Genomic DNA, 14,264 nt, shown 5'->3' with positions numbered 1-14,264 from the left:
TCCTCAGAAGGATCTCCCTGCTTTCACTCTGCTTTTTTTTCATCACACTTAGAACCACCTGACATTCTGTGTGTGAGTGAGGACCTGGCACATACTAGATGTTGAAGCATTATTTGTTGAATATTGTTGAATATTTAGGGTAGAGACAATGTGCCTTATTTTTCCCCCTTTTTTTTTCTGAATCCTAGGATAACGAAGTTAAATGTGTAATTTAAAAACTTTTTTTTTTTTTTTTTTGGCAGGTGATCTTATTGTGTAGCTCTTCATAATCTTTCCTAACTTTTTCTTGGCAGATCAGCCATACAGAAGCTGGGGACAGAAGTATTTGAAGAGGTCTATAATTACCTCAAGAGAGCCAGGCATCAGAAGGCCAGCGAAGCAGAGATCCGGGAGTGTCTGGAGAAAGTGGTGCCTCGGGCCAGCGACTGTTTTGAAGTAGACCAGCTCCTCTACTTTGAGGAGCAGTTGCTGATCACAATGGGGACAGGGTCGACTCTCCAGAGCCATCACTAAGCAACTGTCAAAAACAAACAGAAGTTCAAGTGGACAACTTTCTGTGAAAATCCATTAAACATGTAAGCTGGACTCTGTTATGGGAAATGAGCACAGAACTGGAGCTACCATCTTCACTTTCAATTCCTTGTCCGAAGTAATGTCCCCTGCAGAGAGCAGAAAACAGGGCCGCCTGTACTCAGATTATAAGTGAGGTTTGGACTATACCCTGAGATAAGCTTGTATTAATAGATCAAATTTGGCTTCTTGGAAAGCATTTCCCTCGTGTGCACCCTAGGGCTTCCAGTAGGGTTGAACCACCCTGGCAATGGTCTGGGAGAAGCCCTGTGCGCTTTACCATTTATAATTGGAGGACAGAGCTCAGTGCCCATCCGGGGTCTCTGCGGACTGTGGGCGGGCTGCTTGTGAAGGTCACTGGACATTAGCCTCTAACATGCTGAGCCGCAGCCCAGGAGTCAGACATGCCTGTCTCAGATGACCTATTTTGGGTCCACTTTTGCCCCTGGATTAAAAATCCAAAACGTTATTCTCCTCTGTGATTTTTTTCCAAACTCATCAATAGATCATTGAAGTCTTTTTTCATAATAAATATATTTATAATGATCACAGAATAAATTACCTATTTTATCTTTTCCTTATGCAAAAGTTTTTTGTCAAATGTAACACATGTATTAATGATAATCATTACTTAGAGCGGCTAATTTATGCTTAGCTTAGCATTAACCAGTTTACCCTATAGCCTACTTCCTTACAAGCTTACTGTGTAAGTCTCATAGCCTGTCATAAGGTCCTAACTTCTGTACATAGCATCTTTAATGTTAACAAACCTCAAGTTTTCCCTTTGAGATGTTTTCCAGATTCTGCATTCCAGGGGTCTGCTGACACCAGCCAGTCTCAAAACTTCCTCCAAGGAGCCCACTCAGCACAGGAATCCAGTTTCTTCATCTCCCTATCCCATGACGTCACCCCTTACTTTTTGACCAGTCAGCAACTCCCCAGCTCCTCAGCCCCCTACTCACCAAAATTCCCTTAAAATCCCAGTCCAAAACTCCTCAGGGAGGCAGAATTGAGGTTCTCTCCCACCTCCTCAGCTGGCTGCTGTTGGATTATAAAACTTTCTCTGCCGCAACTCCTGCTGTTTTGGTGTATTGGTCTGTTACCACACAACCGCCACAAAACTGGTGGTCTTACATCATGACCACTGGGCTCTAAGTCTCTGTGTATCCTGTGGCTTTACTTCTATCTCTGCCCAGTGACCAAAGGAACCGCCACCCAAGTGAATGCACAATTTCTCCAGTGCTCAAGAGCTATGAACATCATTCTTCTGTGTTCCCACAGCTCCCTGACACTGTAGAGAAGTATTGGGGGCAGCACAAATCTTCACTCTGCCTTTTCCCAAAGCTCATGATGCCCATTCTCACCACCACCACCATCACCCCACCCTGCACGCTGGGGAATCATTCCTGGCTGGGAGACTGGAAGACAGCAGCGTATCTGTGCTCTCACAGCCCCTGTGTCTATAGCAGGAAGAGCAGACCCCAAATATTGGCTTCTGGAGGTGGGATCTGAGATTTTTCAGAATTGCAAACTTGAGCATGTTTCCCAAGTCAAAATCTAGGACATCAAAAATCAGGTTTGCCCTGGGAAACCCTGGACAGGTGGGGCCTGTGACCACGCTGCTGAGAGTGGACATGGACATTTCCATCATGTTAACGGGGAAGAGACTTCACCCCAGGAAGAGTTCCCCAAGCCCCCATGTCCTTTTGGGATCACCCAGGTTGCAAATGAGCCTGGAAGAGGGGGAAACCACAGTAGGATCCAAGTTAATAAAAATTTCTGAATCTCCTTACTGATGGTTTTTATATCATTAGAACAGAAGAAAATTTGTGGGAGTTGCTGAGTCTGAAGAAGAAATAGCTATATTTTCAAATAGTTTCTTTCACAAACAGATTAACATGCCCAGGGGAAAATACCCTACATTTCAGAATATGTTTCTAAAAAGACAGGTGGAGACTGAAATCATCCTACCCTCCAGGGATTTGTGCTATACAGCACCCCAGGCTTAAAAGAAAACAGAGCTAGGAAGAAATATTAAAATAGCATTTTGGATCACAGCTCCATGCCTTTTTTTTTTTTTTTTTTTTGAGACAGAGTCTCACTCTGTGCCCGGACTAGAGTGCCGTGGTGTCAGCCTAGCTCACAGTAACCTCAAACTCCTGGGCTCAAGGGATCCTCCTGCCTCAGCCTCCCAGGTAGTTGGGACTACAGGCACGCACCACCATGCCCGGCTAATTTTTTATATTTTTAGTTGTTTGGCTAATTTCTTTCTATTTTTAGTAGAGACGGAGGTCTTACTCTTGCCCAGGCTGGTCTCAAACTCCTGAGCTCAAACAATCCGTCCACCTTGGCCTCCCAGAGTGCTAGGATTACAGGCATGAGCCGCTGTGCCTGGCTCAGCTCCATGCCTCTTAAGGGAAGCTCACTCAACTTTACCTTTCATTTGGCTCACTGGGGTGAGGGTGAGGAGCAAAATTTAAAATAACCTAAGAAAAATATGTTTTTGTGATTATTAATACCACTGGGAAATGCTTTCTCCTTCAACTATAGTTGGTCTTAATTTTGGACCACTTCAGTATGGGTACTAATAACTAACCAACTACAAGATGGTGGGGGAAATTTTAGCTGAGGAGTTAAAGAACTAGGAAGTTGCTTGTTATGAGACAGTCTCAGGAATGAAGGAATAAAGGGACCCTGCTAGCTTGCTGCTTTGTGAAAAATACATATATATTTCACAAATGCCAATTGGCCTTTCTGCTTTCTATTTATGCAAAGGAAATGCCACCAGCTATTTTGGGTGATGTGGAGATAAAGCACACAAAGGAGAGTGATGGAAGTTAATTATTTAATGTCTTTGGGGCTGAGGCTGGAGCAAAAGCTCCACTTGTGTTGTAAGAGTCCAGACAACACAGTGGGCACAGAGTAAAGGGGGCTGACAAATGAAGTGGAGGCTCAAGGAGAGAAAATACCCCACAGACCTCTTTCAGGATAATGGGACCACTCCACTAACCAGTGTGTCAGAAGAGAATGGGGTCAGGACACCAAGATGATAAATGACCAAAAAAGAGGCAAAGAGAGGGAGAAGTGAGGTGTGTGTAAGAGAGAAAGAGAGAGAGAGGAGGGAGGAGGGAGGGGTAGACACAGAGTAAAGAATGCTTAAAAATACTTCTGCCAAAACCTATGTAAGGAAAAAGACAATTGAACTTGATACTAGATGACTTGGATTCTAGACCCACTCTTGCCATTTACTGTGTGATCTAGGGCAAGTGACTTCTCTAAATCTATTTTCTGCCTATGTCTGAAAACTCCTGTCAAGGATAAATGATATAATAGGTCGAATCATATGAAATTGCCAGTGTGCTTCGGCCTAACATGTAGAAGTGCTTTAAATGCTATAAAATGCTCACAATTTTGAAGGAAACATTATTAACATTATTGTCAAGCCACCTCATCTTTCACCATTGGAGATTCATCCCTGAAGGCTTCTGTGATTCTATTACTCCCATACAAATACACCCAAAAGATAAACACTTTTAGCCATTTTCAGCTAGCACTTGACTAGAGATGTGCTGAAAGTCAACTAAGAGCCGAGAGAACCATGAAGAAGCAGCTATGAAAAGGCAAGTGAGTGGCTCTCCAAACCAGCTTTGCTTCTTCTGCACAATGCCTCAACTCATGTTACATTTTGTTAATCTGCATGTGTAACCCCAAAGTGATCATCATCACCAGAACCCATAGGATGCTCAGGCCTTCCCTAACTTCAGAGAGAAGTTCAAAAATTTGGTTCAACAAATATGCATTATGAAATAGCATATTCATAAATATTCATGAGAAGCATCATAGTCATTGACATTTATACAGAATTGAACACTTGGCTCCAACAGGAATATTTTCAAAGTAGATTTTTGTAGGTTTAGTTTGGGAGAAAATCTTTCAATGGCTAGAAATTTTTTTTTTTTTCTTTGCAAAATATCATGGCTTTTCCCCACTTTGATAGATTAAATTTTTGGTCCCAATTTACTCCTCCCTGTTACTTTGTAGCTCTCAATATTTCCAGTCCCTTGACTCTGAGTTTGGCCAGGGAACTTGCTTTGGCTGCGTGATATGTTCAGGGGGTGGAAATGTGTTGGTGCGGCAGGGTATACTCCCTTGGGCCTCTACCATTACCAGCTGGCCCACCTGTCACAGGAGGAGGATTAGAGAAGTGGAGCAGAGCTTCCCCAGCCACTGCAGAATAAAGCAGAGCCATGCCAGGTGATCTGCAAACTCCTGAGCAAGAAACAAATGTTTATTGCTGTATGCTATGTGGGTCTCGTGGTTGTTTGTCATGCAGCATTATTAAAGCAACAAGCTAAACAATATACCTGCCTTCTTCTCACATCATTCCCCCTACCCCTTCCCCGACACATTTTATAAATCCTTGGACTTTGTTCTTTTTGGCATTGGTTTTCACAAATTTGCAAGAAGTTTATCTCTCATTAAATGACCCTGTGGCTTCTTAGAAAAAATACAGATATTCTTTTTCAAAATGGTCCAGGTGAACCACAAACTCTGGCTTTCCTGGCTTTCCACATGTTTCAAGGCAATGTAGAATGGGAGCATGGCACCTACCTTGGCCTTCTCTTCTGTAGATGTGGTCTAATTCTACTCTTTGGATTTTAGCTCAATGTGTATTGAGTTCTCATCCTGTACCAGGCACTAAGTGTAGGCACACAGTTTTGAATGATAAGAACTCACCAGACAAATAAAAGGGAGGAAAAGATCTTGCAGGTAAAGATGGGGGACATAGCCCTATGAGTTCTGCGAATTTGAAATATTTTGGTGTTGGTGGTACCTAAAATATGAGAATGATTATGCAGGGTTCAGAGAGGAAGGGGTGTAGCCAGCCTCCAAGATGACTTCCCATGATCTTCACTTCTGGTACTTATTCCCTCCGGAGGTCCCTCCCACATTGCATCAGGGGTAGCCTGTGTGACCAATAGAATACCATAAAGGTGCTTGTGTATGACCTCTGAGACTAGATCATAAACGACTAGGTCATAAAAGATACAAGAGACTGTTTTCTCTTGTATCACCCACTCTGGAGGAAGCCAATCACTATGTTGTAAAGACATTCAACCCCATGGAGAGATCTATGTGATATAAAACCGAGGCATTTTTGCCAACAGCCAGCACCGACTTGCCAGCTATGTCAGTGAGCCACTAGAAGCATATTCTCCAGCCCAATCAAGTCTTCATTTGACTGTAGCTCTGACTGACACCTGGACTAAAACCTCATGAGAAACCCTGAGCTAGCACCACCCAGCTAAACCATTCTATATTTCCTGACCTTCAGACACCGTGAAATAATGAAAGTTTATGGTGGTGGTGTCACTGCATTTTATATAGATGAAATGAATCTATTCTCATGAATAGATCACTATATAGAGCCAAAGCTCAGATCTGTGCTGTTGAGTTTGCTCTGCTATATCCTGCAGCTGGGGGCGGTCCCTGATGCTCATAAGCTTTAACTGTATCATGGCAATGTGTGGAGGAAAGGTTTGAAGAAGGTGAGACTGGAGGCAGGAGAGGAAGGCAGTTAAAGGTATAATCCAGGTGGGAAAAGATGAAGATGTTTTGGTTGCAGGTGCATCTGATGGCTGGAGGTGACCTGCATCTGATGTAGATGTTTTAGAAGGAGGTGATAAGCGGGAACTGGGAGAAGTGAGAACTGACTGGGTGGATAGAAAGGTGAAGGAGGGACTGTGAGGACTCCTATGTTTCCAGCATGGGTGACTGATCAGGAGATAGGCCACACACAGCACTGGGGATACAAAAGGAGATGCAAACAAGGGCCGGAAAAACACTGAGTTCATTCCCAGATGTGTTGGGTTTGAGGTGCTTGTAGGGTATGCAGGTGAAGAGGTCTAGGCATGAAGCTTGAGGCATCTGAAAAATTCTGCTCTTATAATAAAAAGGATCTACTTAATGAGCTCTGGACAACAAAGCAGTGGATATCTTTGGTGCTGTACCCCAAACCAAAAAGAGGGTTGGCTTCTAGAGAATGCCACCTCCTTTAAGGCTATTGGGTGGGATTTTGGGTATGTGAATGCCTAGAGATAATAATAACAACAATAAACAGAATTTAATCCATTCAGGAAGTCCTATGGGATAAAAATTACCCACCAGCATCTAGCTGGTAGGTCTCTGCTGGTGGTACCACTTCGTCCATCCCATGTTGTATATATTCTTCTAAATTAGTGGACCTCAACCATGGCTCTGCATTCGAAGCATCTAGAAAATCTTAAAGTTACCTGGCAAATAGTAGATGCTGGTTGTAGTCTTCTCCCCACTTAAAAAGTGAGCTTAGACCTTACCTCTCTGTCGCTCTTCTTGGATCCAAAGGGATCCTACCTGTGAAAAGGTTTTGTGAAATGCAAAACTTTATTCAAATGTAAATGATAACCTTTACCTTTAACTTCATGAGAAGCCAAAGGTCTTATTATTTTTCTTTTTAGCTTTTTACTATGGAAAACATCAAAATATATAAAAGAATAACATGATAATTCCTGAATAGACAGATCACCCAGCTTCCAAAATTATGAATTCATGGCCCATCTTATTTTAGTTATACCCTTAGCCTCTACCCCTTCATTGAATTATTTGATCATGTCATTCATAAATATTACAGTATGTATCTCAAAAAGATAAAGAACCCTTACAAAACATAGCCACAATACTATTATCACACCTAAAACACTTATCAATAATTTCTATATATCAAATGTCCTCTCAGGATTCACATTTCCCTCACTGTTTGACTTTTCCTTTGTTCAAACTAGAATCCAAAAAAGCCCAATTACTTCAATTGCTATGTCTCCTCAATGTCTTTTAATGTATCGATTCTGTCTCCATGTCTGTTTTCCCCTTGTAATTCATTTATGGAAGAAATCTGGTCATTTGTCCTTTAAACTTTTCTTCAGTCTAGGTTTTACTGATGGCATCCTCATGAATTTTTCTTAAATGAACTATTTTTTTAGATGTTTTATATTAACGAAATTTGTGAAGATACTACAGGGAGGTCCCAAATACTACTCCTAGTTTAACCTATAATTAACAACTTACATTGTTAGAGAACATTTCTTACAATAATGGACCAATACTGACACATTATAATTCATGAAGTCTGTACTTTATTCAGGTTTCCTTAGTGTTTCTCTAATGTCCTGTTTCTGCTCCAGGAGACCACATTCCATTTAGTCATGTCACAGCTGCTTAGGCTCATCTTTGTTGTGAGAGTTTTTCAGAACTTCATTGTATTTTATGACTGCTATAGACTGAATATTTTTGTTCCCCCCAAATTGATATGTTGAAATCCTAACCCCATTGTGTTGGCATTTGGAGGTGGGGCCTTAGGGAAGTGATTAGGTCATGAGGGCGGAGCCCTCATGAATGGGATTAGTGACCTTATGAAATAGACCCCAGGGTCTCAGCCCTTCTCATCTGTGAGGTTTCAGCAACAAGGTCTTCCATGAACATGAAGTGGCATGACAGCTGGCAGATGCCGAATCTGCCAGCACCTTGATCTTGGATTTCCCAGGCTCCAGAACTGTGAGAAATAAATTTTTGTTGTTTATAAACCACCCAGTCTATGGTATTTTGTTCCAGCAGCCCTAATGGACTAAGACAATGACTTACAATTTTGAGGCTTACTGGGTCAGGTATTTTGTAGAATGTTCCTCCACTGGGATTTGTTTGATGTTTTTCTCAGGATTGGACAGAGGTATGTCCTTTTGGGAGGAAGACCACAGACAAAAGTACCATTTTAATTACATCATATTAAGGGTACATTCTACCAACGTGACTTATCAGTGTTGATGTTGACCTGAACAAGGTAGTGTTTGTCAAATTTCTCCACAAAGTTACAATTATTGCCCCCTCCTCTTTCCACATTGCACTCTTTGGAAGGAAGTCACTATATACAATCCACAGTTAAAGAGTAGGCAGTTATGCTCCACTCCTTGAGGATGGAGTAGCTACATATTAATAAGTTATTTCCAGTTTCCCTGCATGGGATACTTTTTCTGCCCTAATTATTAATTTATTCAATATTAATTTATATCAGTATGGACCTATACATATTTATTTTATACTTTGGCTTATAATCCAATACTACTTTATTTTGTTGCTCATATTGTATCAGCTTTAGTCACTGGGCGCTCTTTCAGCTGGTTCCTGAGTTGCTGTGCCTTTAACATACTTTCATCAATTTGGTTTCTTTCTTTTCCTTCCTTCCTTCCCTCCCATCCTCCCTCCTGCTCCTCCTCACTTTGTTATATATTTTTTGTGCAACTCTGGCATCACAAGATGTTTCAGGCTCATCATGGGTATATTCCCTGCCCAGTCCTGAAATCAGGCATTTATTCAAGGAGCTTTGGTTCTTTTTATTGGAAAATAGTGTTAGAAGCCAAAATCTGGGCACTAGGTATGACTGCTGTTACTGGATTATTATTGCTTCCAGGCCTACTCAGCTGACAGAGTAAGGAAATAAAAGTGTATACACTAACCTTACATATACACATATCTATAAATATTTCTATAGGTAACCACCTGTATCTATCTTAAGCAAAATATGAATTCATATTGATGTCTCTACTTCTAATCCACTACTACCTGGATCATTCTAGTTCCTTCTGACATTTTTTTAAAAAGTATTCCTTTGTATTTCATATGAATTGGTAGTTAGAATGAAATGAAAGTTCAATTTTTGGCAAGAATAATTGATAGGAGTGGTGAGTTCTTCCATCAAGAGGTACATAATAACTGGCTGTCTTTTCCTGATGTTGGCAACTATAGATGATCATTTCATAGGATCTATTAATTCTTCACTGTTTAAAAAATGGTAAAATTTTGATTGGCTCCTTAATCTTCAATTAGCTAGAATGCTTATAGGAGAAATTTCCCTTCATCAAATATTCGGTAACTTTGAGATACAGTACATATTTAAAAAACTGGAAACATGCTAAATTCCTTTCCTCATTATTTTTAAAATAATGAATTGGTTCCCTAGCATGCTCCAAGGCAGACCACTGAATTCTTTTTGTTTCTATCATTGTGAACTTGAAGCAGCTCTATAGGAAAGGACTCAGGCCTCCACCTCTAGTCTTGACTCCTGACAATGGAATATGGGCTGGTTGGTAGGGGTGGGGAGGTGGAGCAGAGGCAGAGAGGAATTTGACAAGGAGGCAAGGTTGGCAGGGCCGGGGAGGGGGGGGGGGTCTTGAAGGCTTCCATAATCATTCACCCAGAAAAAGCACTGGTCTCAAAAGTAATTCCTATAAAGCAGTTGCCTTGGTTTTATAGTTTTTCATGTTGCCATAGAAAGCTGAGTCCATCTTTAAAAGCCTCCTCAAGCAACCAGGAAAGAAAGAACAGCTTAAAGCTCTGAAAATGGCATGTTTGACTCTTTAAATCCTTAAAGACAGCCCTACTAGGAGAGAAAACAAGTCACAATTGGAAGGCCAGGGGAAGGGGAAGGCACTAATTCTCAATTCCACCTAAAACACATTTTAAAAACTACACATATCCCCAAACCACCCCCAGACATTCTGATTCTATTGGACTGGGCTTGAACCCTGGAATAGGCAGTTTTTGTAAAGTTTTTATAAGCTTTGTGCAAGGGGACTCTAATGTTAAACCAGGACCATGTCTAAGGTCCCCTAAACGCTAGCAGGCTAATGGCAATTGTGTCACTCCTACAGCTCATCACCTAGATCCAGGTACCTGATGATAGTAGATGGCATCTCTGCCCTGAAACTCAGAAGACTAGGAAACACTAGCTAGGAATGATAACACCATACAACACTAATCTGCCCTTGGGGTACTGAGGCCTGATAAGTGTGGCTCACTTCAAACCCCTGGGTCTTTAACATAAGACACAGCCCTGTGTCCCCACCCTCCACTCTAACAATGGCTACCTGTACTTTGTGTCTTGCACCGCTCTAAGTGCCTCCCTTCTCTCCATGTCCCTAACAGGTTGGTATCATCTCTATTTAACAGATGAGTAACCACGATCTGAGAGAGTTACGTGACTTGCAAAGGTCACAAGCCTGTGTCTGAGTGGGTTCTGGTCTTTTTGCCATCATGTGTTGTCACTCACAGGCTGTGCCTTTATACCCAGGCCGTCCAGAAGATGCCTCTTGCTTTCTCATATATAATATTGATTCTTGGTGTGGGGGCAATCTGCAGGGTGGGGAACACCTGGCCTGGAGTGTCCTGAATCCCTGTTCCTCACCATCAGGCCCTGAATAGCCCCTGCCCTGTGGTAGGGTAATGCAGCTGTCCCCCACCCTCCTTCAAGCTCAAAGGTAAAGTGTGGAAAGCCAAGGGGGCTTCCTCTACTCCCGCTCCTCCTCACTCCCCTTCCGGCGCCACAGGGTTCCACCCACACCCACCGTCCCCCAGAAAATCTCACTGACCCTGTGACTTCTCCATGTGCCACTCTGTGTGCGTCTGACCCACAAAAGCAGCTGTCCAGTATCTAAGGCCACCCCATTTCCTGACTAGAACTACACTTGTCAATGCCCAGTCCCCTCCTTCATCCCCATCTCGGAAAGCGACACCATTTTCACCTGGGCCAGAGTATCTGAACTAACGCTAGCCCAGCGCTGCCCCCAGCCCCGCACTCACTCAGTCCCCCAGGCCCCTCGAATCCACCATTCAAGAGCCTCCTTACGCCATCGTGCCTCCCCATCCCCATGTCGCTAGGGTACCCTTGGTCTCTGAAGCCAACCCTGCCTCATTTCCTCCCTAGCCCAAACCTAGGCTTCCTGTACCACCCAGTCCAGACCAAAGGTAGTTTGCCGAACGCCGTATTGCCCCTGAGGCTCCCAGGACTCTCCAGTAATTAAATCCTGCTCAGGCTACACAAACTTAAGAGCTTCCCAGCTCTCTGCACTATCAGAGACCCTCCCACCGGCTCCAGACTGTGACGCAGGCGCGTATTTACCGGCCTAGCTCCGGGTTCAAGGCGGGGACCACACTTGCAGCCCCGCCTCGCGATAGGCCCAACCCAGAGGCTGCTTTCGGTTTCCTGAGGGTCCAATGGCCTGGGACTACAGTCGGGTCTGCAAGCCCCGCCCCTGTTGGCTGCTGCTGGGGCCAGTCACGTTGCTCCGCCCTAAAGCGCCTAGGTTCCGCCCCTGGGCCCTTCTGGGATTGGCCCTTGCGACCCCGCCCAGGCTCGGATTGGTCCGCCAGACCGGCCCGCCTACCCACGTGGCCAACGGGACAGCACAGGGCAGCGTCCGGCCATGGCCGGGGCCCGCAAGCTGGAGCTGGCCGGGGCCCGCAAGCTGGAGCTGTCCGAGGCCCTGGCGCTGGGGCCTGCCTGGCGGCACACCTGTTATGCGCTGCTTTATGCGCCAGACCCTGGGACGCTCTTCGGCCGCATCCCACTGCGCTACGCCATACTGGTGAGAAGGGGGCGCTGCCGGTCACTCCCCCCTCGGCCCTGCTTCCTCGCTGGGGTGTTTCTCTGGGGCGTCCCTGCCAATACCCGCTTCCTCCTCCCACAGATGCAGATGCGCTTCGATGGGCGCCTGGGTTTCCCTGGTGGCTTCGTGGACAACCTTGACAGGACTCTGGAGGACGGGCTGAATCGAGGGCTACTGGAGCAGCTGGGCGAGGCGGTGGCCGACTTCCGCGTGGAACGCGCTGACTACCGCAGCTCACACGCCGGCTCGAAGCCGAACGTCGTGGCCCACTTTTATGCCAAGCGTCTGACCCTCGAGCAATTGTTGGCAGTGGAGATTGGTGCAACAAACGCCAGGGCCCATGGACTGGAGGTGGGGCCAGCCTGGGACCTCATCCCACATCCGATTCTTACCTCCTCTGTGCTTTCCCTTGCTCCAGAATCTCTGATTAGGGAGGTTTTCCCCTGTCATACCTTGCTCTCTTCCCTATTTCCTTGGTGTTTCCCTTTTCCCCATTTTCTTGGTGTAGTGGAGATCTTCCTAATCTGTAATCTGGATCATACTGCCAACCTGGGCTCCCTGGGAAGATTTCTACCTACCCTACTCTTCCTCAGGCTCTGGAGAGATCTTTCTAGAACACACCCATCCAAGTCTCTATGTTGCTCTCTATTGATAATGTGATAATGATGAAGTATCTGCCCTAGTCTTTTATTGTTGGGCCTCTGTTTTTCTTAGACAGAAGATATAGCCCTAGTACTTAATCCTAGGCGAGTAGGGAAACAGTATATGAAGGCAGTTCTCACATTTTAACAAATATCAGAATCATCTAGGGGGCTTATTAAAACAGCAAATACTAGAGTCCACTCCCAAAATGCGTTTTGGGGTGGGGGAGATACAAGAGGAAACCTGAGAATTTGTATTTTTCACAAATTCACAAGTGATGCTATTACAGCTAGGTTTCCCATTTTGTGAACCATTGTTGTAGGGCTAAGTAAGCATCCATCCTGGAGTCAGGAGCTGCTAGAGGTTAAGGTACAGATGTGGGAAGGATTAACATCAATGGGGCTGGACAGCATATCTTGGGTCATTTCCCTGAAGCGGTTTGGGCCCACTGGGTCTCATTTAAATATGAGCCTTGGGGCTGGAACTGTTGGGGTAATAAGGGGTGAGGCATCTGCTCTAGGAAGATCTGCTGGAGAAAGGACGGAGTTAATGGGATGAGCTACCTGTGGTCCCAGTGTCTCCTGTCTCCTTTCTTTTACAGGTGCTGGGCCTGGTTCGGGTACCACTGTATACCCTGCGAGATGGTATAGGAGGCCTGCCTATCTTTTTGGAGAATTCCTTTATTGGTGCTGCCCGGCAGCAGCTACTGGAAGCCCTCGAGGAATTGGGACTGTTGGAATTTGATGCAGTCTCAGCCCTTAAGAACCCAGCTCATAAACAGAGGCAACCCTCCGTGAACTCACATAACGTGAGATAAGGACCTTGGTACTGAGTGAGAGAGAGAAAGGAGAAATGTATTCTCTTCTGCCCTAAGAGGTGATAGATGATATCAGATTAAAATAAGGATCACTGTGTATGATATGTTTTGAGCAGAGGACCCCCCCCCCAACTCAGGGTGTCAGGGGAAAAAAATCCACAGGTCCAGGGGCTCTTGCAGATTTTCATAGCCTGCCACCTTTCTGTATGTTTTCACACACAGCCTGACACCTTTCCCCCATCAAGTCCTGTTTGTCCAGGAAATAGCATTTGTCACAATACCCTGCTCCTTGTTGGCAAGGATCTTCCAAAGCAATAGCAGGTCTCTTCCCACATTCTTCTATGGCTGCTCTCCAGGGTCTAGCCCAGTCCATGTTTGGTGGGGAGGATAGAGAAGCAGAGGACCCTCTTTGCTTTCTGAAACTAGTCATACCCTTGCCTGAGGGTTGACCAAAGCAATTGGCTTCTAAAAGGTGGAAGAGGGTCTCAGCCAATCCCCAATCCTTTTCTTCCCCTGAAACTGGGGAGGAGTGATGAAGTGGCTAGATCTCCTTGGACTTAACATGGACCCGAGACCTATGAGTCCTGATGCCTCTTTTCCAGAACTTTCATCCTGGGACCCCTTAGACTCTGGGGACATCAGAGGAGAACTGACCCCAGCCCCTGTCTAACCCTGTTGTGCCAGAAAGAGCCTTCCATTATAGAAAGAGACTTATAGCTGGGCCTTGAGGCTCTTCACTTCTTTCAGCAGATATTTATTTT

General features: G+C 44.7%; 2 protein-coding genes and 1 long non-coding RNA gene across 5 annotated transcripts in view; 2 read left to right on the top strand and 1 right to left on the bottom strand.

Moving 5' to 3' along the window:
• The window catches only part of NEK11 (NIMA related kinase 11), a 250,945-nt gene extending 244,379 nt beyond the window's left edge, over positions 1–6,566 (top strand). For all 3 annotated transcript variants that reach the window (XM_076005375.1, XM_076005377.1, XM_012766914.3), the window contains one exon: positions 294–6,566. In XM_076005375.1, coding sequence (XP_075861490.1) covers positions 294–513 — 220 coding nt within the window. In that variant the 3' untranslated portion in view covers positions 514–6,566. The remainder of the gene's footprint in view (positions 1–293) is intronic.
• On the bottom strand, positions 435–8,002 carry LOC105872693 (uncharacterized). The gene is made up of 3 exons (XR_012920522.1): positions 7,742–8,002; positions 6,864–6,963; positions 435–517 (listed from the first exon to the last, which is right to left on the bottom strand). It is a non-coding gene; the product is annotated as an uncharacterized LOC105872693 (long non-coding RNA).
• A 3,657-nt stretch (positions 8,003–11,659) lies between these two features.
• On the top strand, positions 11,660–13,600 carry LOC105872691 (U8 snoRNA-decapping enzyme-like). Its single transcript, XM_012766918.3, has 3 exons — positions 11,660–12,023; positions 12,126–12,395; positions 13,288–13,600. The coding sequence occupies exons 1-3, from the start codon at positions 11,862–11,864 to the stop codon at positions 13,501–13,503; spliced, it is 648 nt and encodes a 215-aa protein (XP_012622372.1). The 5' UTR covers positions 11,660–11,861; the 3' UTR covers positions 13,504–13,600.
• Positions 13,601–14,264: the final 664 nt, after the last annotated feature.

The sequence above is a fragment of the Microcebus murinus genome, chromosome 1 (genome assembly GCF_040939455.1).
Source record: "Microcebus murinus isolate Inina chromosome 1, M.murinus_Inina_mat1.0, whole genome shotgun sequence".
NCBI lineage: Eukaryota > Metazoa > Chordata > Mammalia > Primates > Cheirogaleidae > Microcebus > Microcebus murinus.
Note: the sequence above shows the minus strand (reverse complement) of the source record. Positions and strands in the feature narration are given on the sequence as shown.

Bases quoted from the DNA above. Each gene is read 5' to 3' on its own strand.
- LOC105872691 (XM_012766918.3), top strand. From the start codon at position 11,862: ATGGCCGGGGCCCGCAAGCTGGAGCTGGCCGGGGCCCGCAAGCTGGAG. The intron at 12,024-12,125 runs GTGAGAAGGGGG...CTCCTCCCACAG, and splicing joins CACTGCGCTACGCCATACTG to ATGCAGATGCGCTTCGATGG. The intron at 12,396-13,287 runs GTGGGGCCAGCC...TTTCTTTTACAG, and splicing joins CCAGGGCCCATGGACTGGAG to GTGCTGGGCCTGGTTCGGGT.